Source organism: Lagenorhynchus albirostris, chromosome 1, assembly GCF_949774975.1.
Source record: "Lagenorhynchus albirostris chromosome 1, mLagAlb1.1, whole genome shotgun sequence".
NCBI lineage: Eukaryota > Metazoa > Chordata > Mammalia > Artiodactyla > Delphinidae > Lagenorhynchus > Lagenorhynchus albirostris.
Window position 1 is genome coordinate 87,641,634 of NC_083095.1, and position 24,853 is coordinate 87,666,486.

General features: G+C 36.5%; 1 protein-coding gene across 3 annotated transcripts in view; it reads left to right on the forward strand.

Annotated features, from left to right (window-relative positions):
• The first annotated feature begins 594 nt into the window (after nucleotides 1-594).
• The window catches only part of CTDSPL2 (CTD small phosphatase like 2), a 71,018-nt gene continuing 46,759 nt past the window's right edge, over nucleotides 595-24,853 (forward strand). For all 3 annotated transcript variants that reach the window (XR_009540529.1, XM_060149080.1, XM_060149090.1), the window contains exons 1-2: nucleotides 595-743; nucleotides 18,651-18,860. Coding sequence is in view for 2 of the 3 variants with exons in the window: in XM_060149080.1 (XP_060005063.1) it covers nucleotides 18,675-18,860 (186 nt within the window). In the remaining variant the exon portion in view is untranslated. The remainder of the gene's footprint in view (nucleotides 744-18,650; nucleotides 18,861-24,853) is intronic.

Consider the following 24,853-nt stretch of genomic DNA (forward strand, 5'->3'; position numbering starts at 1 on the left):
GCCGTTAGTACCACCCGGTCCCACTCGGCTCCACCCACCTGGCGAGCCCGGGTTAATAAACCCTAGTCGCCAGGTTGCGCGAGGCGTTCCTAAGCCCCGCCTCCGGGGCGAGGGCGCCCTCCCCCTCCCAGTTCTGCCTAAACAGTTCCGTTAGCAGCGGGACGAAAAAAACCGTCCTTCGGGTCCCCGCCTCTCCGCTCCCAACGCTTTACTCCCTACTCCCCTTGCGACCACTACACACAGCTACGGAGGCCCCTAAAGTACAAATATCCCCCAGGCACTGCCATAGCCTGATAGATTTTGTCCTTGTTACTTCATCCCGTTCCAGGGCCCTGCGTTCTGCTTTTGTCAGGAATTCGAGCTCCTGCGTTTCTTCCGGCGGCAGGAACTCTAACGCTTTTCACGGAAGTAAAGTTGTTTTGTTGGCTTTTTTTTGCGGGGGGAGGTGGCTTTTTTTTTTTTTTTTTTTTTTTTTTGGCCGCTGGGGCTGCCCGCATTCCTTCCCTCCCACCTCGCGGAATTGTGGCGGGAGGGGGAGGAGAAAGTCAAAGCGCCTGCGCGGAGAGGCCGCTTTCCATCCGGGTCCCCGTCCGTGCGGTGCAGCAGGTCGGTAGGCGGGAAATGGCGACTGGCTGAAGGAGCTGGTTCTGTTGCTGCTGCGGGCTAAGCGGGAAAGACACCACGCGTTGCGCAGTCGGGACCATCGCCGGAGCCTGAGGACACTTCTCTGTCGTCACAGTTAGGTAATCCCACTCGTCCAGACGCTGCCGCTGCTCCCAGTCTTAGTCCTCCTCTTCCAGGGCCGTCTGCCGGGATCTCCTCCCCTTCTTAACCGGGTTCTCCAGCGGCTGCGGCGCCTTGGTAGTCATGCACTGTTGGCGCCTCGTACGTCCACTGTGTGGAGCCGCTCTTCTCTGGACTTTCCCCTGGGAACAGAAAGGGAGCTCACTTCCCGCCAGCTTCGGCTCTCAGGCTGCGGCCTGTGTTGTGATTTCTGGGGTTAGATTTCACTTTGCTACCCACCCCCATCCCGATCTCACGTTCGTAGTCCCAAAACCTGTGGTCGTCCCTCCCGGTAATTGGGTTAGATCAGCTTTTCTAACCTTGACCCGTCTGACGTTTTAGGCATTTCATTCTTTCTAGTAGGGTGCTTTTGCGGGGGGAGGGCGTTGCTCTATCTCAGTTTTTATAAATACCTTTTGAGGATCTGGAAGAAGAGATTTCACTAAGTTCTGTTTGTCTACTGTTAAAATGTTGAGTTGACATTGTTAACTTTTTCAAATTAAGAGTGGTGGTAAAGAACAGCCCATGTGGAAGGCCTCTGGTTTCTGTAGTGGTCAATTAAGGGTGAATCTTACTGTACTTCGTATTCTACACTTTCTTTGGGTATCAAATGCCTGTATAGAATGCTTATTTTTGTATTCTTGACTAGAATTCCATGGTAAATAATTGTATAAGTAAATCGTCTTTATTTACTTCTCACTTGAGTGGTGGCTGGAGGTGTGAAGGATGTTAAGCACTTTAGAGTACCTTAGGGAAACCTACAGAGATACTGCTCGTAAACTGCACTAAGATCCTGAAATGAAATGTACTTGGTAGATGTTCCTCCAAGGCAGGGATTTACCTTTCCAATGCTAATAAGGCAATACCAAGATTACTGCCTAACATAGGTATACAATTAGTGACTTAAAAGATTTATCTTCGTAATTTTCAGGTTGTAGATTTCTTTATATACTCTCTCCCCATTCTTTGCCAAGTTTTAAGTTTTCGTTTGTTGTCCAGCTGTTATCCTTATAAAAGCAAGGAAATGGCTAAAGCTACTTTTATTCTTCCTTCTTGTTCTTTTCCACATTGCAGACCAGTTGTCCATAAAGAGAAGTAATAAGGAGACTGTTGGTATTTTTCAGAATTTGTTTTTCAATTTTGTTGAATTTAGGGCCTTTGTAGTTTTTTTTTTTTAAACTAGTTAAATTAAGTTTTGAAAATGTGGTTCACATTACACGTCATTTGATGTTTGTAACTCAAAGGCTTTCAGCTCTCTAGGTTCAGTTTAAAAGACTTCACTATTGTTTGCATATTAGGATTAAATTTCATTAATAAACAGGAACACACAAACATTATTACAATTGTCATTTAGTAGATTCCCCCCCAAGGTCATAAAGAAAGTCAAGGCAAAATGTAGCTCTTAGGTGAAGCAGTCTTCTAGGATTGTGTTGAACTTCATACTTATCTTCAAAACCAAAAGAACAGGGGGTGGGAAGTGGAGGTGAGGGCATACTGGATACTTGCTCAGTCAATTTGTTTAAAAAATAGGGCCAAATATTTGACTTAAAAGGATGTAAAATAAATTATTGGTCTAGTGTAGGTTTTATCTGTACTTTAATGATCTTTTTGGGTAGTTTATGAAGCATTAATGTTTTAAATAAAATTTGTTTTACGGATAGCTGAGTGAGCACTGTTTGTAGACTTCGTCTTCAAGAACTCTTCCAAATTGTTTTAATTCTTCATTCATTTGATTCTTTTAATATTCTTCCCAGTATACGTTGAAAGGCTGTGAAAGCTCTAAATGGTATAGTCCTTAACCTTTGTGGACTTGTAGCTGTACAGAAGTTCTAAATAGGATTCCATAGAAAAACCAAATAGAATTGGTGGGTTTTATAGTATTCTACGTAGTGTCTCTTGGACACTTCATTTGAGCTAGTAAGGTTATTCTTTTCTCACTATCAAGAAATTAAGAATTAGGGGTGTTTTATCTTTCTGAAATTCATCTAGCTGATCCGATGTTTGAGATTTCTGGTCAAGAGGATTCCTCACAAGATTATTATATTAGCAGAATCCATCCAATTCTGATTTTAAAAAAAACCTTGGCTCTTTTGTTCAGAAAGGATGTTCTAGACTCGAGACTTGTAACTATAGGATTAATTGCAGATTGAATAAAATGGTATAAATTTATCTCATTCATAAGAGATTTTTCGATTAATGCGATAAAGAAAAAGTGGTTTGTCTGAATAAACAATATCTAACTAAATTGTAATTTACTGAGTTGTTGTGAAAGCATAAAGTAGAAAAGACACTTTAAGTCATAAATACCAAATGTTCTAAGAAGACCTCATATATGATATTCTCTAAGTAATTCTTTTGTGTAGGTTACCTGACCATTTTAACTGGATTGGCTACAGGGGTCATTTGCTCTACTTTGAAGATGAGAAGATTTAACAGAGATGGGACTTAAGATAAAACCGTACAACTTTTAGTTTCCACTTTACATTTGCCATGAGACATATATCTAAGCCAGACATATATTCACTACTGGTTTATGACTACATTAATTTTTAATTTAAATTGTATTAAATTATAATTGGATCTACATTACAAATAGGTGGACTAGGTGGTTGACTGTGTGGTATAATCTGAGAATTGCCAATGCCAAACTTTATTTGTGTCTCTCCTTTGTGTTATGGAATTCTTTCTAAAATGTTTCATTTAAAATTACAAATTCTCTGGAAGGAAAACTTTAAACTATTGCCTTTTATTGGCAATATTAGTACAGATTAGTTTATCAAATAAATTTGCTGATACCACAAACAGGTGAGGGTTCAGAGGCAGTGGAACAACAGAATTAAGCTTCTTTGCATTGGCTGTGATCAGGAGAGGTGTGGCATGTAGGAATATTGTCTGAGGGAGAAAGGCATGGTGGGAGTAGAGTTATAGTGAGAAGCTTGGGCCTCTTGGGGTCCTTTGGGAATCTTGTGAATCTGACTGACAGTAATGAGGAGTGAGACTAAGTGTGGTCCCAAAAAGAATTGTAGGACCTTAAGGACAAACGTGGTTTATAGCTTTGGCCTGCCCTTTTGTTTATTTACCTCATCTGCAGGTCCCCATTTAGTATGATATTTTTAGAAAAGAGTGAAGGAAAACACTAAAATGCCATTGAAAAAGAAAGTGTTGTAAAATATTTACATAAAAAGTCTTTTAACTTTAATATAAGGTCACAGTAGGCCAGTTAACTATATTAGGGACCCCAGGTTTTATGGTAATCATAGGCTCTCCTATATTCATTTAGAGAAATTATAGAAAAGGAAGTTTATCTAGATTAAACATGAATCATCAACTGTGCTTTGACTTGAGGTTCTAGCAGTCAGGTTTCCATAATAGCTATAATAATTTTAGGACAAGGAACTGTGTTTATTACTTTGATTAAAGAAACATAAAATTGTTCTAATAGAAGGCACTTGAATACTTCAGAAATAATTGGGATTATACTTAGTAATAGTGGCTTATATATAGTTTAGGAAGAATGTTTTCTTTCTTTGGACTAAATACTTCTATATGGAGAAACTGGAAACTAAAAAGGCAGAATCATTGCTAAAAATAAATAAGAAAGGGATATTAAGAATCTGTTAGCATCATGACATGATATTTTAAGTTTCTCGTGTTGACCAGTTAAAGTAATGTTTAAGTAGGAATTCAAAATATATTTTATTAAAAGAAGAGTATATTATTTGTTAAAGAAAAATATACAGAACCAATAAGTATCTTTTCAGTTGAGAACAACTATGATTATTTGTTTCAGTAATAATTGCTTTCTTTCTGATATTCCCCAAATATATATGATTATTCTATTGAGTTGAAATTGATTAACTTCACACTGACTTTACAAGTACCTGCTTTAGTGTATTTTGTTAAATAAGATAATTATACAGTAAAATCCTTTAATTTTCTGATGTACTGATAAAAATTATTTGAAAAATATAATCACATTTCAAACAATCATGCATTTTTCCCTCATTGGTAATATACCATTTTACTTTATTTTATTTTACTTTTTTAGTAGTAGCAAACAAGAGGGCACTTCTGTTAGAGAATTATGATCTTACCTCCTCTTTGACTAGTAATTTAGATAAAAATTCTTAAAACTCTTCTTAAAACTTTTTGTCTTCGGTTTATTCAATCATAATGATTAGTTTTTCTTTGGTAGGTAGCATTAATAAGAATAGTAGGAAATTATTTCAGGTACTCAAAGATTTTTAATTAACTATTTTTCCTTTTTGCCAACATCTCATTGATTCTTTTATTATCAACTTAATGTGTTCTGAGAGTTCATATTTCTACTGGCCTGAGAGTAAGTTGAATATAAAATTAATTTTCTTTAAATAGAAGCTTTTATTGAAGGAGTAGTTATATCTCTCCCCTTGCCCAATTTTGGTGAGAACTACTTAAAAAGCATTCTTAGGAAAATTCTGCCAAAATTAACTTCACGTTTTTATTCTTCAAATTTTCTTTAATGTATCCAATAAGTACATTGTAACTTGCATGTATACAGGTAACTCCTGTAAATTTTAAAAATTGCATATATTGGAATATATTCCATAGAAAGGATAGTAATATGATGAAAAGTGATACACTGGAGTGAGAGGTTTCCTATGTGCTTTTTTTTTAATCTCATTAATAGCTTTTTAATATGATTTTTTAAATTTTATTATTTCTTTTTGGTTGCATTGGGTCTTTGTTGCATTGCGTGGGCTTTCTCTAGTTGCAGTGAGCGGGGGCTACTCTTCACTGTGGTGCGTGGGCTTCTCATCGCGGTGGCTTCTCTTGTTGTGGAGCACGGGCTCTAGGCTCGCGGGCTTCAGTAGTTGTGGCTCGCCGGCTCTAGAGTGCACGCTCAGTAGTTGTGGCGCACAGGCTGAGTTGCTCTGCGGCGTGTGCGATCTTGCCGGACCAGGGCTCGAACCCGTGTCTCCTGCATTGGCAGGTGGATTCTTAACCACTGCGCCACCAGGGAAGCCCTCCCATGTACTTTTGACAAGTTTCTAATGAATATTATAGTACTCAGTTCTTATGAATTCATAACTATATTTTTTCTAAAATAGCACATTTTGTTATAAAGTTTTATTGGTATGAATTTCTTTCATGCTGTGTAATAGAATACTTCTTTTTACAAGATGTGTACATTATACTTACTGCAGTTAGTTAAAATTAGAACAATCTCCAAATTACTGTTGCTTTAAAGCTTAGGTGAGAGAAATACAAGTCTGTCCTCAGCAGAAGTACATACTGTCTCATTCGGTACATAACAAATATTGATTTTGCCCTAATGGTATTTCTGCTGAGTACATGCAAAGTTTTAAGTTGGGGTCCTGATAATAGTATTTTAAAACATGTATGTGAGTGGCTGTATTTTCAGTGATCAACAAACGAAATAATGCCATCTTTAAAAAATCATTTCATATTTTCATTGAGCATTTTAGTCATCAATAATCTAACAACCCAGAGAAAATTAATTGACCATGGTTTTAGAAAAAACTTTTTTTGTTTTGGTTGTTGTTCATTGAAGAAAACTTTAAGAGGAAAAAGAGCCATAATTTTATCAACCCAACTCAATAGCAGTTTTTTTTCCCAAATATTTTTGATTATGTTTATAGTTAGTAGTTTTTGAAGAATTCCATTATCTAGTTTAAAAAAGGAGAGAAAGTTATGTATCACATAATAATAACCTGAAAAGACCACTTTATCACATACTTTGTTGGGCAGGGTTCAGGGAAAAGAATCTCCCTGTCTTGGAGTTGATGCTTTATATAATCCTCCTCTACTTAATCCTCCTGCCCTATTTGACTTTTGGCTTTTATTAGGTGATAAGTGGGAGGGACCAAGAAATCTCTTCTTTCTGTAAAGTCATTCAATGAAGGGCTTGGGAAAGTAGTAAAGGAAGGAGAGTAAAAGTGGACAGTTGTAGTATCTGAACCTGTTGATTTCAGATTATTCAACTGGAAATATAGTGAAAACAGATACTGATACTTTTGTCATTTGGTGTCAACTAAGGCAGTGATTTTTAGCTTTTTCTTTCATGAGTGTAAATTGAGTAGTGATACCATTTATAATAGAATATAAATTAACAAACTCAGAAATTTAGAGCTAGAGGAGACTAAAAGGGTCGTCTAGTCTTTGTTTCCTTAATGATGAACGATCTGAAGACTTTTTAACATGTAGTAAGTGTTGGTCTTAATTAGGGTGCTTCTAGATAAGTTGTATGTGATAGAAGGATGAAAACAGCTCAGATTAATTAATGACTCATCTCCTGTTGTGACAGCTCTCTTTTTAGGTAAAATTTACATGTAGTAAAATGCATAGATCTGAAGTCCAATAACTTCTTTTGCTGTTGAGGAAATGAAATGCTAGAATGATTGCATGACTTAATTAGTGTCTAATCAGTGTTACAGCTAACTAGTGATAGATTCAGGACTGATACCTCCCAGTCCAGGGGCTCTTCCTCTAGTAACTCCCTCAGGAGCCTACTCCAGAACTTTGCATGCATATTTTCTTTATATAGGCAATTTATAACTTATATATACCTAAATTTTATGGGGAAACCCAGACTTTGTTGCCTTTAAAGTTTGATTTGTGATCTTTTTACAATTTTCTTATTCATATTTTTTTGTCCACTTTCGTTTCCCTTTTCTCTCTTTTATTCAGCAAAAATTTGTTTGAAAGAATGCACATTAGATTAGTCCTAGATAATTTGTTAAGAATCCTTCATATATAATATGCTGTTTTGTTGTTTTGATAGAAAATTGTGTACTCAAGACCTCAACAGCGAATTATCAACTGAGTTTATGCTTGTATCATAATCTTGTTAGCACAAGACAATTTGCAGCCATAATTGTTGGCATCAAATATTGCTTGGGGTCAGGGATTTTGTGAAAAGGAAGGAAATCTTATGAGGAAGGAATATTTTTAGTTTTATTCTTGCTCTTTTTGTGAGCAAGAATTGATTACTGCAGTGAGGATTTTGTGTTTCAGTGACATATTTTTTTCCCTATTCTCTTGTCTCTTTGAGGGAAATGAGAAAAATTATAGTTCAGTTCAACAAAGGTTGAGCTTTCATGTGTACCGGGTTGTTGGAGTTACAGATAAGATCTCTGCCTTCAACACTCTTACAATTTAGTGCAGTTAAAGATATATAAATAGATTATTTCGGTACGATTTGTTAAAAGCTAAGGAGAGATAATCACCAGTTTACACAGGCATGGGCATGTGGGGGTGGTTACTTATTGGGGTGCATGGTACTTGGGCTGAGCTTTAAATGATGAGGATAAGAATTAGTTGAAAGGAAGGAATATTTGAGGTATAGAGAAAAAGCAGAAGCATGATACAGCAGTGTGGGCAAGAAACTATTATTACTGGAGTGCAAAGAGTGAGGCAGCAAATAGCAGTGAAAAAAGACTTGGAGAGGTAGATCTTGGAGGGTTTTATATATATTGCTAGAGTTTAGTCTTTATTTTGAAGAGAGTTCGTGGGATGGAACAGGCAGATTTGTAGAGTGCAGAGGATGGATTTAAAGGGGGAAGACTGAGAAATATTTTAGAGATAGAATCATGAGGATTTGGTGATTGTAGGGGACAAGGGAGGGGAAGAATGACTAGGTGTTTAGGATGGCTTCTGGCTTCATTGATTAGACAGATTACTTGTGATTAAGAATATAGTAGAGCCGGGGGGGCGGGGGGCGCTTCCCTGGTGGCACAGTGGTTAAGAATCCGCCTGACAATGCAGGGGACATGGGTTCGAGCCCTGGTCCGGGAAAATCCCACATGCCGCGGAGCAACTAAGCCTGTGTGCCGCAACTCCTAAGCCTGTACTCTAGAGCCCACGAGGCTCAACTACTGAGCCTGCATGCCACAACTACTGAAGCCCACACACCTAGAGCCACAACAAGAGAAGCCCCCACAATGAGAAGCCCACGCACCGCAACGAAGACCCAATGCAGCCAAAAAAAAAAAAAAAAGCTGAGCTCATTTTATTTAAAAAAAAAAAAAAAAGAATATAGTAGGGGGACTACCCTGGCGGTCCAGTGGTCAAGACTCCACAATTCCAATGCAGGAGGCTCGGGTTCCATCCCTGCTCAGGGAACTAAAAAGGAATGCAGCAGGAAATATACAAAAGGAAGAGCAGGTTTGGGAATAGGGGTGGGATAGGAAAGGTGAATTCAGCCTTGGGTAAGTTGAATTTGAGGTGTAGAGTGAAAGTGTTGAGAAAGCTGTTGGATGATAGTCTGAAATTTATAGATGATACAAAAGCTAGAAGAATTAATGTTGCAATTTGGAAGAGGCACCCACGCCCAATCTTTTTAGCTGGGCTGCAGATACATAGAAAGCAAACTTAATTGCTTGGTTTTAAATTGCTGAACAATCAGCTTTTTCTATTCCTGAGATGAGATCTGGTTCAAATGTTGAAAAGTGGAAATGTTTTACATTATATACTCGCCCCCCAATGTCATGAGTTCTTAAGCTTAAAATGTTGTTGCATCCATTGCTATGTTTGTTTTGTGATGTAATCTACTTAAATTGTATCTACTTCATTCATTAGTAGATTTATTTCCCTGATGTACTCATTTCCCAATCTTTACTTGTATTATTCTATTTTTACTGGTAATAGAAAAGAATTTATCTAGTAATGGAGCTCTAAAGAACCTAGAGGATTGTTAATTTCTAACATAAGTAGTAGAGTTAGCAAGATGAGGCTGTATATGTATGTGTAAAACTCTTCCTTTTATATTTTATGTTTAGGTAATAAAATTAGACTGTTGCAGATATTATGTAGGCAATTTCTGATCAGTACTTGGCCCAATTGGTATGTATTGTTTTTGGTTTTGGTCAGGTAATGCTGGCCTCATAAAATAAGTTGGGAAGTGTTCCCTTCTGTTTTCTGGAAGAGTTTGTTGTTTGTTTTGTTTTTATTAAGATGTTTGGTAGGATTCTCCAGTGAAGTCATCTGGGTCTGGAATTCTCTATGTTGGAGACTTTTCCTGCAATTTAATTTTTTTTAGATATGGGGCTGATCAGGTTATCTTTTGTTTTTTTGGTTATAAATTTATTTATTTATTTTTGGTTGCATTGGGTCTTCGTTGCTGCACGTAGCCTTTCTCTAGTTGTGGCGAGGGGGGCTGTGTGTGGGCTTCTCATTGCGGTGACTTTTCTTGTTGTGGGCTCTAGGTGCATGGGCTTCAGTACTTGCGGCACGTGGGCTCAGTACTTGTGGCTCACGGGCTCTAGGGCTCAGGTTCAGTAGTTGTGGCTCACGGGCTTAGTTGCTCCACAGCATGTGGGATCTTCCTGGACCAGGGATCGAACCCATGTCCCTTGCATTGGCATTCGGCCACCAGGTAAGTCCCTTTACAGGTTATTTTTGTTGGATGTAAAATCCTTGGTTTACATGTTCTTTTTTTTTGGGCGGGAGGTGGGGCTGCGTTTGGTCTTAGTTGCTGCATGTGGGCTTTCTGTAGTTCCAGCGAGTGGGGGCTACTCTTCGTTGTGATGTGTAGGCTTCTCACTGTGATGACTTCTCGTTGCGGAGCATGGGCTCTAGGCGCGTGGGCTCAGTAGTTGTGGCTTGCAGGCTCTAGAGCGCAGGCTCGGTAGTTGCGGCGCACAGGCTTAGTTGCTCTGCAGTATGTGGGATCTTCCTGGACCAGGGCTTGAACCCATGTCCCCTGCATTGGCAGGCGGATCCTTAACCACTGCGCCACCAGGGAAGGCCAGTTTACATGTTCTTTCCTTGATTATTTTATTTTAAATATTTTACTCCATTTTTTTCTGGCATAAAGCGTTGCTATTGAAAAATTTAGAATAGTCTCATATTCTGTCCATTATAAAGTCACTTAGTGTATGCCTAAATCAGGGGTCTGCAAACTACTGCCCATGGGCTGACTGCCTGTGCTTGTAAACACTTTTTTTGTACACAGCTATGTCTGTTCATTTACATATTGTTTTTGGCTGCTTATGCTATGCAATGCCATAGACAATTTGGAAACCAGTGAGCATGGCTGTGGACACTGGACATTGATATTTGAATTTCATATAACTTTCACCCTATGGTTTGTAAACCTAAAATATTTACTCTCTGATTCTGTAAGAAAAAGTTTGCCTATGTCTATCTTGCCTATATGTCCAAAGAATTTTTTCCCCCATTTCTTAAAATTCAGTAATTTAAAGTTCTAGTAGCTCATACTAGACTGTCTTGGTATTTGTCTTTCTGGGTTGCTATTCTCATGTCTGTGTCTTTCAATACATGGTTTCAGACTTCTGTTTCTGGAAAGTTTTCTTGTTGTACTTTTGAGTGTCTGATCTTTGACTCTCTTCAATATTTGATCAGTTTTTCTTGAATCTGCATTTTTTTAATGTTTAGAAATATGTCTTCTTTTTTCTATCTGTTGTGTTCATTTACTTCTTTGTTCTTTTTTCTTTAGTCTTCATTTATGAAATAATTTTTTTTTTACTTTTTAATTTTTTTCTGACTTCTGTCACTTTATCCCCACCCCCCTGAATTCCAGTTAAATTTGTTCTTATATTAGTGGTTTTAACCTTTCCTTGGAAGTGGTTTATAGTTGCGATCTGTCTTTATGGGGTTACTTTTTGTAATTTTATTGTTTGTAGGAAATTAGGGATTTTATTCTGCTTCTCTTTTTTTTTTCTTCTTCTTATGATAACTATATGGGCTCTGGTCTGATTTCTGTTACTTTTTAATGTGAAATTCGTTTTCCTAAACTTTTAGAAGGAGCTTTGGTTAAAGATAGGTTTTGGCTTAAGTGGAACTTTCTGTTGTTTTCTTATAGTGTTTGAAAATATGGAGGACTGCTCTCTGAGATTGCTTAGTTTATGTTCCTCTTTCTGTCTTTTTCTAGTATTCTGTTTGCTTTTCTCATTTGATTCTGTCCTACTCTGTTTTGACTTTATTCGGCAGTTTCCTCGTATTGAACCCTGTCAGTAGCTCTCATAGTCAGGATTTTTGTTCTTATTTTTTAATGGAAAATATCAAACATATGCACAAAGTAAACAATGGTATCGTGAATCTCCATATAACCATCACTCGGTTTTAGTAGTTATTAACACTTTGTCTGTCTTCTTTGATCTATACCTCCACCCACTCCTACCTGGTTGGTTGTTATTCATAAGAACTTTTTATAGGTGTTTATTTAGGTAAATTTTATATACTTTGAAATACATAGATCTTAGCTGTAAGTTTTGACAAATCTACACCCGTATCACAATATAGGACATTTCCTTTCCTCAAGGCAACTTTTATTCTGATTTTTTTTTCTCCTTAGATTATTTTTGCCTCTGCCTTTTTAATGCCATCACCAAATGCATACTCTTTTGTGTCTGCCATTGCTCAGTGTCTGTGAGATTCTTTCATGTTGTTGATGATATTAGTAATTGTTGCTTTCTGTTTCTGATTACTATTCCACTGTAAAAAACAAAGCAAAACCCACAATATTCATCTTTCTGTTGCTGAGCATTTTCGTTGTTCCCAGTTTGGGGCTATTGTAAATAAAGCTGCCAGGAACATTTTGGTAAAAGAACCTTGTGGACATGTTTATATTTCTCTTGTTTAAAAACTTAGAAATGAAATTATTGGATCAGAGGGCTATGTGTTGTTTATTAGAAAGTGCTCAACTTTTACCAAAATTACATTCCCATCAGCAAAATATGAGAGTCCTCATTGTTCTACATCCTTGCTACCATTTATTGTTGTCAGTCTTGTACAATACTTTTTACGATTCAAGTAGATGCGGATTAGTATGCTATTAATGTTTCTAACTTACACTTCTGATAATAAATAATATCGAGTATCATTTCATATGCTTGTGGCAGGTTATCTAGCTGTTATGAAATATCTTCTCAAATCTTTTGCTCATTTTTTTCTACTGGTTTGTTTGTCTTCGTTGTGTTTTAGGATTTCCTTGTATTCTGCATACAAGTGCTTTACAAGATACATGTTTTATGAATATTGCATCAGTTTGTTGCTTGCCTTTTGATTTTTTTTTACTGGTGTCTTTTGGTGAACAGAAAATTTTTAGTGTTTATTAAGCCAAGTTTATTCAGTTTTTCCTTTTATGGTTATTGCTTTTATAGTTATTCTTTGTATAAGAGCATTTCATCTACAAGGAGATAGTTTTACTTTTCCTTTCTGACATAGGTTTCTTTTCTTTTCTTGCTTAATTGACTAGAACCTACAGTAAAATGTTGAATAGAAGTAGTGAGAGTAGACATCCTTGTCTTATTTTTGGTCGTAAGAGGAAAGGCATTTAGCTTTTCACTATGAAGTATGGTGTTAGCTCTGGGGCTTTTGTAGATGTCTTTTATTGGGTAAGAATTCCCTTCTACTCCTGGTTTGTTGAGGTTTGTTTTTTTTTTTTTTGCGGTACGCGGGTCTCTCACTGTTGTGGCCTCTCCCGCTGCGGAATACAGGCTCCAGACGCGCAGGCTCAGCGGCCATGGCTCATGGGCCCAGCCGCTCTGCAGCATGTGGGATCCTCCCGGACTGGGGCACGAACCCGTGTCCCCTGCATTGGCAGGCGGACTCTCAACCACTGCGCCACCAGGGAAGCCCCTTGTTGAGTATTTTTATTGGAAAAGGATGTTGGGTTTGGTCAGATACTTTTTCTGTATCAACTGAGATGATTGTGTGGAGTTTTTCCTTTATTCTTTTAATATGGTGTATTAGATTGATTAGTTTTCATATTAAACCACCCTTGTATTCCTGAGAGAAATACCACTTGGTCATGGTGTGTAATCCTTCTATTAAGCTGCTGGATTTGGTTTGCTAGTATTTCGTTGAGGATATTTCTGTCTATGTTCCTAAGGGATATTGATGTGTAGTTTTCTTGTAGTGTCTTTGTTTGACTTTGGTATCAGGGTAATGCGCCTCATAGATTGAGTTGGGAGGTGTTCCTCAAGTTTTTGGAAGAATTTGAGAAAGATTGGTGTTACTTCTTCTTTAAACATTATGTAAAATTTACCAGTGAAGCCACCTGGTCCTGGACTTTTCTTTGTGGCAAGTATTTTTTTATTATTAATTAAATCTCTTTACTTGTTATGAGTCTTTTTCTGTTTTTTCTTGAGTCATTTTAGTTGTGTCTTCTTAAAAATGTGTCCATTGAATCTAGGTTATCTAATTTGTTGCTGTACAGTTTTTCGTAGTATTTTCTCATAATCCATTTTATTTCTGTGAAGTTGGTATTAATGTCACTTCTTTCACTGATGATTTTAGTAGATTGAGTTTTCTCTTTTCTTCTTGTCTAGTTCTAAAGATTTGTCAATTTTGTTGCTCTTTTCAAAGAACCAACTTTAGGCTTCATTGTTTTTAAAAAAATTATCTGTTTGATTTATTTTTGTTCTATTTCTTTATTATTTTCTTTCTTCTGCTTGCTTTACATTTAGTTTGCTTTTCTCTTTCTGGTTTTTTAAGCTAGAAGGCTTTTTTATTGATTTGAGGTCTTTTTAAAAATATTAGCCTTCACAGCTATAAGTTGTCCTCTGAGCACTGCTTTTAGGGGCATGCTATGAGTTTTGGTGTGCTGTGTTTTTGTTTTCATTCATTGTGAAGTATTTTCTAATTCCCCTTGTGATTTCTTCTTTGACACAGTGTTTATTTAGGACTTTGTTGTTTAATTTTTGCACATTTGTTAATTTCTCAACTTTCCTTCCTTGTGATTTCTAATTTAATTCCAGTGTGGTTGGAGATCATATACTTGTATGATTTCAGTTATTTTATTTATTTATTTTATAAATTTATTTATTTTATTTATTTTATTTTTGGCTGTGTTGGGTCTTCATTGCTGTGTGCAGGCGTTCTCTAGTTGCGACTGGGGGCTACTCTTCGTTGTGGTGTGTAGGCTTCTCATCGTGGTGGCTTCTTGTTGCAGAGCACGGGCTCTAGGCGCGTGGTCTTCAGTAGTTGTAGCATGCAGGCTCTAGATTGCAGGCTCAGTAGTTGTGGCACATGGGCTTAGTTGCTCTGCACCGTGTGGGATCTTCCCAGACCAGGGCTGGAACCCATGTCCCCTGCATTGGCAGGTGGATTCTTAACCACTGTGCCACCAGGGAGACCCGATTTCAGTTCTTTTAAAGGTGAGACTTGTTTTGTGTCTTAACATGTAGTCTTTCATGGAGAATATTCCATTTGTAAGTTGAGAAGAATGTGTATTCTGTTGTTGGATGGCGTGTTCTATGTATATGACTCTTAGGTCTCAAGAATCGTTCAGGTCTTCTGTTTCCTTATTGATCTTTTGTCTAGTTATTCTATCCGTTTTTGAAAGTGGAGTATTAAAGCCTCCAACTCTTGTTGAATTGCCTGTTTTTCACTTTGATTGACAATTTTAACTTTATATATTTGGGGACTCTGTTGTTAGGTACGTGTATGTTTATAATTTCCCTCTAAGTGCTGCTTATTACATCCCAGAAATTTTGATGTGCTCTCTTTTTGTTAATTTTCATTACAAAATATTTTGTATTTCCCTTGTGAATTCTTGTTTGACTCATGATTTATTTATAAATTTAAAAAATTTCAAGTATATGGTACTATTTAAGATTTCTTTTGTTTTTGATTTATAATTGTAGTCAAGGAACATACTTTGTAAGATTTTAGTCTTGATGGTCAGTTTCAAAAGTTCATGAGGGCTTGACTGCTCCAGCCCTTTTAGAACTATTAAGTATACCTTTTACAACTCATTATTGGAATGGACTAAAACCCTCTACATTTCAGCCTCCTTCTTTAAATGCTCTTGTCTTTCTTTCCAGTGACTGGTTATTTTTAAGTTCAGAGGACCTTTCTCCTAAGCTTTCCTAAAATCTTCACTCTCCATGAAGAGTGATCTAGCATTTTATATATACACTATGATGTGTATCTATCCTTAACCTGTTAGACTTTTTGATTCTCATGGGAAGAGGTATCATTTTTATCCTTTTATTACCATACTGGTAGCAGGTGACCAATATTTAAATTTTAATGAGCTGAACCCCTTGGACTGAACTAGCTATATGTGTTTAGTCTTTTAAGACCTACTTTATATGAAGATATTATTTCATAAAATTTTTAAATTTCCATTAAAGATTCTGGGTTTAAGATAGGTTCACCCATAGGTATTTTTGAAAATATTAAAAAAAAAATTTACAGATTTTTAAAGAAATTGAATACAAATAACTTTCTTTTTGAAAAATTACCCCATGCATTTGCTTTATGGGAATTTTCCTTTTTAAGGAGTGCTGTGCTGAAGAACAAAGGAATTAAGACAAAATTTATACACTGTAAATAGAGTTATTTAAGTAAATAATACATACCTTGAGTAAATCCCTTTAGAAGTTAACATTGACTCTTTAGGAGAAAAGGCAGTATTTGTTTTATTTGGGGATGACAGCTTAAAACTGAACACTACTTGGTGATGAAAAACAAATGGTTGTTTGGAAAGATATTTTAGGACTCCTCTGGTGAAGCCTTTGAGGTTGGGACTTTTTTGTTGGGGTAGATTGTGTGTGTATGTGTGTGTGTGTGTGTGTAGTTTCTATATGTTAAAAAAGGGAGGGGTCCTAACTTTTTTTCTGTGACTGTTGTGTTGCATTACAAAAGACATGACTTTTTGTTTGTTTGTTTTTTGTTTTTGGCTCTGTTGGGTCTTCATTGCTGCACCGCGGGCTTTCTCTAGTTCCGGTGAGCAGGTGCTACTCTTCGTTGAGGTGCGCAGGCTTCTTGTGGTGGCTTCTCTTGTTGCGGAGCATGGGCTCTAGGCGCACGGGCTCTAGAGCGCAGGCTCAGTAGTTGTGGTGCCGGGCTTAGTTGCTCCATGGCGTGTGAAATCTTCCCGGACCAGGGCTCGAACCCATGTCCCCTGCATTGGCAGGCAGATTCTTAACCACTGCGCCACCAGGGAAGCCCAAGACACGACTTCTTAAGCTTCCTAATTTGTCTGCGAAGACCCTACTCTTTGCCAAGAATTTCTTCACCTTTAGGAGTTTAGAGTGCTTAACTGGTTAGACTTTTTTGCTAATGCATTCACTGTTGTGAGTAGTTTTACTCTTCTCTGCACTTTATAGCTTTTCTAATTCCTTCTTCATTTTGAGCGTCAAGATGGTAAGATGAATAATGTATTCATTATACAGGTGAAAAAATATTTAAGTGGCTATAGCTTAGCTATGATTGAAGTAGGATTAGACCTAATTAATATCTCTTAATTATTAGTGTAGTAGTTTTTGTATTCTATTTCACAGATTATAATTCAGGGAATGTTCTCAACTACTTCTAAGTCTTGGGACAATTTTTGCCAGCCATTAATTTTCTCATCAGTGAAATGAGAGAGAGTTCAAATCGATGGCCTCATATTTTCTGTCTGATGTGAATTTGGTATTTAAAGGGTCATTGCAAACAAATGGCCAACAGGCACAGGAAAAGATGCTCAACATCATTAGCCATTAGGAAATGCAAATCAAAGCCACAATGAGATACCACTTCACCCCCACTAAAATGGCTATAATAAAAAAATAAACAAGTAGCAAGTGTTGGTGAGGATACGGAAAAAGTGAAAACCTTGTACATTGCTGGTGGGAATATAAAATGGTGCCGCTGCTGTGGAAAACAGCAGTTCCTCAGTATGTTAAACATAAAATCACCACATGAACCAGCAATTCCACTCCTGGTTACATACCCAATAAAACTCAAAACAGGTGGTCAAAAAGAAACTTGTACATGAATGTTCACTCCAGCACTATTCACACTTAACCAAAAGGTAGAAACAACACAGATGTCCATCAGTAGATGAATGGATAAACAAAATGTAGTCTTACCCATTCAATGGAACATTATTCAGCCGTAAATGGGAATAATGTACTGATACATGCTACAATATGGATGAACCTTGAAAACATTATCCTAAGTGAAAGAAACAGTTATACAGGACCATATATTGTGTGATTCCACTTACATGAAGTGTCCAGAATTGGGAAATCCATAGAGACAGAAAAGAGATTAGTGGTTGCTTAGGGCTAAGGGCAGGGGGAAATGGGGATTGACTGCCAATAGGTATGGGGTCTCCTCTGGGGGTGATTGAAAATGTTCTGAAAATAGATAATGGTGATGGTTGGACAACACCGCAAATTAATAAATGTCACTGAATTGAACACTTAAAAAAAAAGATCATTACATATGGTAACATCAAATACCACAGAATGATCCAGTCATTCTTGTTATATTGATACTTGTATACTTGTTGATATTTAGAATTGTGCTCATGGAATTAATTCATTCATTGACTAAGGGTTTTTTCCACTACATTGTAAGCTCCAGAGGGTAAAAACCTTCTCTATCTTGTTTTACTAGGCACTTACCTAGCCCAGTGCCTAGAATGTGGTAAGTGCCCAATAAATACTTGTTGAATGAATGAATGAGTGATTAAATGAATGATAAGGTCAGCATGGGTGGAGGCAGCATAGTGCTCTGGAAGGAACATGCACGCTCTATTAGATCATAGGATATAATATTTCAGAAGTTGTGGGAAGGTTATTTGGGAGAATGTAATAAAATTCAAAGCACTACACGTTTCAATTAAAAGGTTAGTTTCTTGGGAATTCCCTGGTGGCCCAATGGTTAGGACTCCGCACTCTCGCTGCTGAGGGCCTGGGTTCAACCCCTGGTTGGGGAACTAAGATCCTGCAAGTCATGTGTGGTATGGCCAAAATAAATAAATAAATAAAATGTCAGTTTCTTATTTCAATCCCTTATAGACCTGGACTTCTTTTTAATCAAGATATTTTTATTATATAAGCTGGGCACATATGGGTATGCTAGGTTTAATTTTAATAACCTGTATTATTTTTCTCTTATAGTTTTACATGTGGCACCCATAAAAGATGAGGCTGAGAACACGGAAAGCTTCTCAGCAATCAAATCAAATCCAAACACAACGCACTGCCAGAGCAAAGAGGAAATATTCAGAGGTTGATGATAGCCTGCCTTCAGGAGGAGAAAAACCACCGAAGAATGAAACTGGCTTGTTGTCTTCAATTAAAAAATTCATTAAAGGAAGCACACCCAAAGTAATGGTTTTACCTTTTAATTATATCATTAAAAATGAAGTTTAGGTTGTTTTCTTTAAGCATGTAAAGATGAGAAATCTAATATTGCTAGAGCCCTATTTAAGGGAATGTGTCTACATTTTGGTGTTAAGAGTATTGACATGTAAAATATTTAATGGTCGGTCAAGAAAACATTATTTATTCTACTTAACTGATCCACTTAGCCTTCTGTTTTCTCAACTTAGAATTATGGGAAGTAAAATAAATTTTTTCTTATTTACTTGAATTATTTCTTTTACTTCCATTTTTTTTCATTTCAAAGATAAGTTAAAGTTTATTGTTAATATTAATACATTGTCTAATTAGGGAGATGATTTATCTATCTGAATTCTAACATTTGTACAATGAAAATGTATTATTCATTGATGAGAAAACAAAAGTTATTAAAGAAAGAATGGGGAATTCCCTGGCGGTCCAGTGATTAGGACTTGGCACTTTCACTGCCATGGGCCCAGGTTCAATCCCTGGTCGGGGTACTAAGATCCCGCAAGCCATGTGGCACAGCCAAAAAAAAAGAAAGAAAGAAAGAATGGACACTGCCCAGGAGTCATATGCTCTAGATTCATACTTCATACTCTGGACCAACTTAAATGATCTGAGGAAAGGCATTTGCCCCTCTTAGCCTCAGGAAGACAGTAAAATGGGACTAATACTAACTGCTTTGTCTGCCTCAGAGTTGTTTTCAGATTGGATGGCAAACAGGTGGAAAAGCATTTTGAGAAATTTTAATGCATTAATGATAATGTTATTATCATTCATTGTATGTAGATTTTGTTATCACTGTTGCCTACTCATGTTCTTTCTTGGGATTATTATATATATGATAAATTTCTTATTATAATATAAGTTTGTCACTTTGATAAGTAGAAAAATAAATGTGACGGTTTATTCATAGTGATAGATTTTTGTCATCATAGAACTAAAAAAGCCTAGTTACTGTGAACCATTGGCCAAGATTTAGAAGTATTCTGTGTTAGAATTTTCTTTTTCGTTTTGGTGGTTTTATTTTGTTTTTCTAATAATATAAGTAAAATTTCTTTTGTTAATTTTAAATGTAATTTTTAAGTTTCTTTGAGTTAATTTACATGAGCCTAAAAGTATTCTAATATTATTGTATAACAATGATAAAATTCCTTCCAGAAACATGAATTCCTGAATCTTTAAATTCCGTATGGGTTATCATTAGCCCCTGTTGATGAGAACATCACTGTATGTCAGTTCATTCTCTGAACACTTCTAAATGTTGTAAAGTTCTTCCTTATCTTGAAGAAAATATACCTACCCTTTACTTTTTTTTTTTTTTTTCTGGTATGCGGGCCTCTCACCGCCGTGGCCTCTCCCGTTGCCGAGCACAGGCTCCGGACGCGCAGGCTCAGCGGCCATGGCTCACGGGCCCAGCCGCTCCGCGGCACGTGGGATCTTCCCGGACCGGGGCATGAACCCGTGTCCCCTGCATCGGCAGGTGGACTCTCAACCACTGCGCCACCAGGGAAGCCCATACCCTTTACTTTTTCATAGGTTCTTTTTCTTCATGTGCAAGTACAAACCCTCAGTCACTGTCCTGGCTAAATATTTCTAGTTTTCATTATATGACATATATGATATAGATCACCACCTTGGTCACCCTTTTCTGTTGTTCATGAAAGGTAACAACCAGAAGCGAACATTGGTTTTTCCTATGTCTTTTGACTTCTGTTCATATTTATTTCCGTTGATTTGGACATACTTCTACTAATGTGGCATTATATTATATCATATATCATGTCATGCTTTCTTTTTTCTCCTTTAGTAGTTTTAGATCTTCTTTGTTGGTCAGCAAATTTTTGCCCATGTCAATTAAAACACTCAGGGTTTTTCTATAGTAATTGTTGTCAATTATTTAACAATATGCACTACTGCCTTTCCAATAAGTGACAATGCTGGGATTTAACCCAGGTACAATTTGACTCTGATATCTGTGCTCTTTTTCCTATACCATTCTGTCTCAAAGCAGCTAGATAATATCTTTATAGCATCACCTGTCTTGTGTAAGGATTGAAAACTTTCTTGATGAAAGTAAATAAGAATTGAGTCTTTCTATGCTGCTGATTTTGTCATTTATTTATATTCTATCATCAGCTCAAAGCTTGAGGCTTATTCTTCTTCTAGGAAATTTTTTTTTCCCTAGTACTTTTTGCATGTATCATCATCCTCTGTCTTCAGTCTTTCTGAGTGGATGATAGACTGCTTCTCTTATTTCTACAAGTGTCCTTTTAAAATCCAAGTTAGCTAGATAACTCCCTATGCAGCCACTGGTTTCTTTGGTACCTTTCCTTTCTCTTCTTTTGGACTTTTAAAGTTATGTGGTTAGAATTGAACTTTATAGACAAGTCTTCTTGCTTTCTCTTTGAGTTGTCTTTCTTCTAAGGTGTCTGACATTGCTCTCATGCCTGTCTTATGAGTCTGGCTTTTTGAAACTTGGTCTCTGCATATGGGCCAACTCTTTTGCTCTTCTTTACTGTATGATTTCCAGTTTGAATGGCTGCTGGTATTCTTGCCAGTTTACTCTCACTGACCTATTTTTATTTTCCTTATAAGTTTTAATCTGTATTCTAGTCCTAACTTGGCATAAATTAGCCATGAGAGTATTTAGATAATTTAAACATATGTTGTTCATCTAAGAGGTGTGTATTAGTTTACTAGGGTACGTAATAGTCTGCCATAACAAAATATCACAGATTGGGTAGCTTAAACAACAGAAATTTATTTTCTCACAGTTCTGGCAGTTTGAAATCTAAGATGAGGTGTTGCCAGGTTGGTTTTTTCTGAGGGTTCGCTCCTTGACTTCAGATGGTCACCTTCTTGCCGTGGCGTCATATGGTTGCCACTTGGTGTATGTGTTGTCTGTTTTGTAATCTCTTCTTGTAAGGACACTAGTCATATTTGGATTAGGGCCCATCCTAATGATCCCACTTTAATTACTTCTTTAAAGGCCCTGTCTCCAAGTATGACTACATTTTCAGGCTTTTGGGGTTAGAGCTCCAACATAGGAATTTAGGGGACACAACTCAGACTGTAATAGAATGAATGAAATCTCTCATGTCTTTCAGATCTAGATTTTATGATTCAAGGATCTACCACTTCTCTCATTTCAGAATTATGTAATTGTCAGTAAGAGTACTCAGGAAGTGTTCATACTCAGTCTTTCTGCTTTTAGCATGATGAGATTCCTAATATATATTTGAAGTGAAAGAAGACCTCACAACTAAAATGTATTTGCTTTGTACCAGTGATCTCTCTATTCCTTTCTAAATAGGTGGTTTCTAGAGTTTTCCCATAACAAAATGGTCTTTTTCTCTGTTACCTAAATACTGTTACACTGTCATAGTTAGGAGTCATCAGTTTCCTGTTACATAAATCAGTGTTTTTAGATCTTTTAACTATGATCCACAGAAAGAAATAACATCTTATATACTACATTCATATATATGAAACAAAACTCACCCTTAACATACTTGATGTGTTCTGATTTTTCTTTTCTATGCTGTTGTTTCTTATTCTCCTTTTAAAGGTGATTTTCATGTTTTAAGTTGATTTTATGATCCACTGATGGGTTGTGCTCCTTAGTGTGAAAAACATGATTAGATGAAAACTTTGTTCTCTTTAACCTTTGTATTACTAAGCTTCATAGTTATATTTGGGAATTTTCTTCCTTCCAGAGTTAAATCTCATTTGTTTGTGTAAAAGAACGTCTTTCTAGATGAGTTCTTTAACAACTAGATTAATTTACCGTTTATTTTTATTTTTAATTAACTTATTTATTTTTGGCCACATTGGGTCTTTGTTGCTGCACAAGGACTTTCTCTAGTTGCAGCGAGCAGAGGCTACTCTTCATTGTGGTGCGTGGGCTTCTCATTGTGGTGGCTTCTCTTGTTGCAGAGCACGGGCTCTAGGTGTGTGGGCTTCAGTGGTTGTGGCTCGTGGGCTCTAGAGCACAGGCTTAGTAGTTGTGGAGCACGGGCCTAGCTGCTCTGCTGCATGTGGGACCCTCCCAGACCAGGGCTCGAACCTGTGTCTCCTGCATTGGCAGGTGGATTCCCAACCACTGCACCACCAGGGAAGTCCCCTTGCATGTAAATTTTAGAATTAGCTTGTCTGTTTCTCCAGAAAAGCCTACTAGAATTATAATAGAGAGTGTATCACATGTAGATCATTTAGTGAGACTGGACATCTTAACAATATTGAGTCTGCCACTTCATGATCGTGATATATCTCTATGTTAATATAGGTGTTCTTAATTTTTTCCTGCTAATATCAAGGTCTTACACACCTTTCATTAGTTTTATTCTTAGACATTTGATGTTTTACAATGCTGTTTTAAATGATGTAATACATTAAAGTTTTTACTTTCTGTTTGTTGCTAATATATATAAATTTATTTTTCTATATTGACCAGGTACTATGTGAAATTGCTAGATTCACTTAATCATTCTATTTAAGATTTCATAGTGTTTTATACATACATAATCATATACCAGATAACCATAATTTTCTTGTTCTTTTCTGATTTTTAGGCCTTTTATTTCTTTTTCTTCATTTATTGCATTGGTTAGGACCTCTAGTACATTGTTTAGTAGAAGTGGTGAGAGCAAACACTTGTTACTGATCTTAGGGGAAGAGAGTTTGTTTACATTAGGTATGATGTTAGCTAAATGTTTTCCGCAGTTATCTTTTATCAGTTTGAGGAAGTTCCCTTCTGTTCCTAGTTTGCTATAAGATTTTATTATGTTGTTGAGTTTTATCAAAGACTTTTCTGTATCTATTGAGATATTCTTCAGATTTTCCTCTTTTAATGTGGAGTAGAACATAAATTTTTTTGAATGGAAAACCAAACTTGTATGGCTGGATTTGATTTGCTGCTGGGTTTGTTTTTAAGGATTTTTACATCTGTGTTCATGAGGGTTTTGGTCTGTAGTTTTGATTTGTAATGCTTTAAGATTTTGGGATCAGGATTATTCTGGTATCATAAAACAAGTCAAGAACTGTTCCTCTGCTGCTTTTTTTTTCCTAAAAGAACTTGTGTTGACTAAGTATTATCTCATCCTTAAATTATGAGTAGAATGCACTGATGAATTCTGGAGAGGGATTTCTGGAATGTGACTGGGATTTCTTTATGGAATAGCTTTTATTATAAATTTGATTTCTTTAATATATATGGGGTTGTTTAGCTTTTCTATTTCTTCTTCAGTTTTGGTCATGTGTTTTCCAAGGAATTTGTCTATTCATCAAAGTTGTCAAATTTTTAGGTGTAAAGTCTTTGCAGTATTTCTGCATTAACCTAATAATGTCTGCAGGATCTGTAATGATATGTTCCTCTTTTCACTCCTGATGTGAATAATTTATGATTTATCTTTGTTTTGATCCATTTTGCTCCTAGAGCTTTATCAGTTTCATTACTTTTTCAAAGAACCAACATCTGTCTTTGTTCATTTTCTCTTTTCTTTCCAGTGTCTGTTTAATTGATTTCTACTTTTTATTTTTACTATTTTCTACTTTATCTGATTTACTTCTACTTTTCTAACTCATAGAAGTGGGAGCTTAGAATAGGAATTAGTAAACTTCTCCTGTGAATATTTCAGATAAGTGATACTTAAGGCTTTGCAGACTATATTGTCTGTAATTGCAGTTACTACACAACTCTTCCATTGTAGACAATACATAAATGAATGAGCATGACTTTGTATACTGATATTTGATTTTCGTCATAATTTTCGTGAGTCATAAAATATTATCGTTCTTTTCTTCCCCCCCCCAACCATTTAAAAATATAAGAACTACTCTTGGTTTGCTGGCCATACAAAAACAATGTGCTGGACTTGGCGTTTGGACCGTAGCTTGCCAGCCCCTTGCTTAGGTCATTAATACTACACCTTAATTTTTTTCTAAGTCAAGTATTTAAAGCTATGATTTTCAAA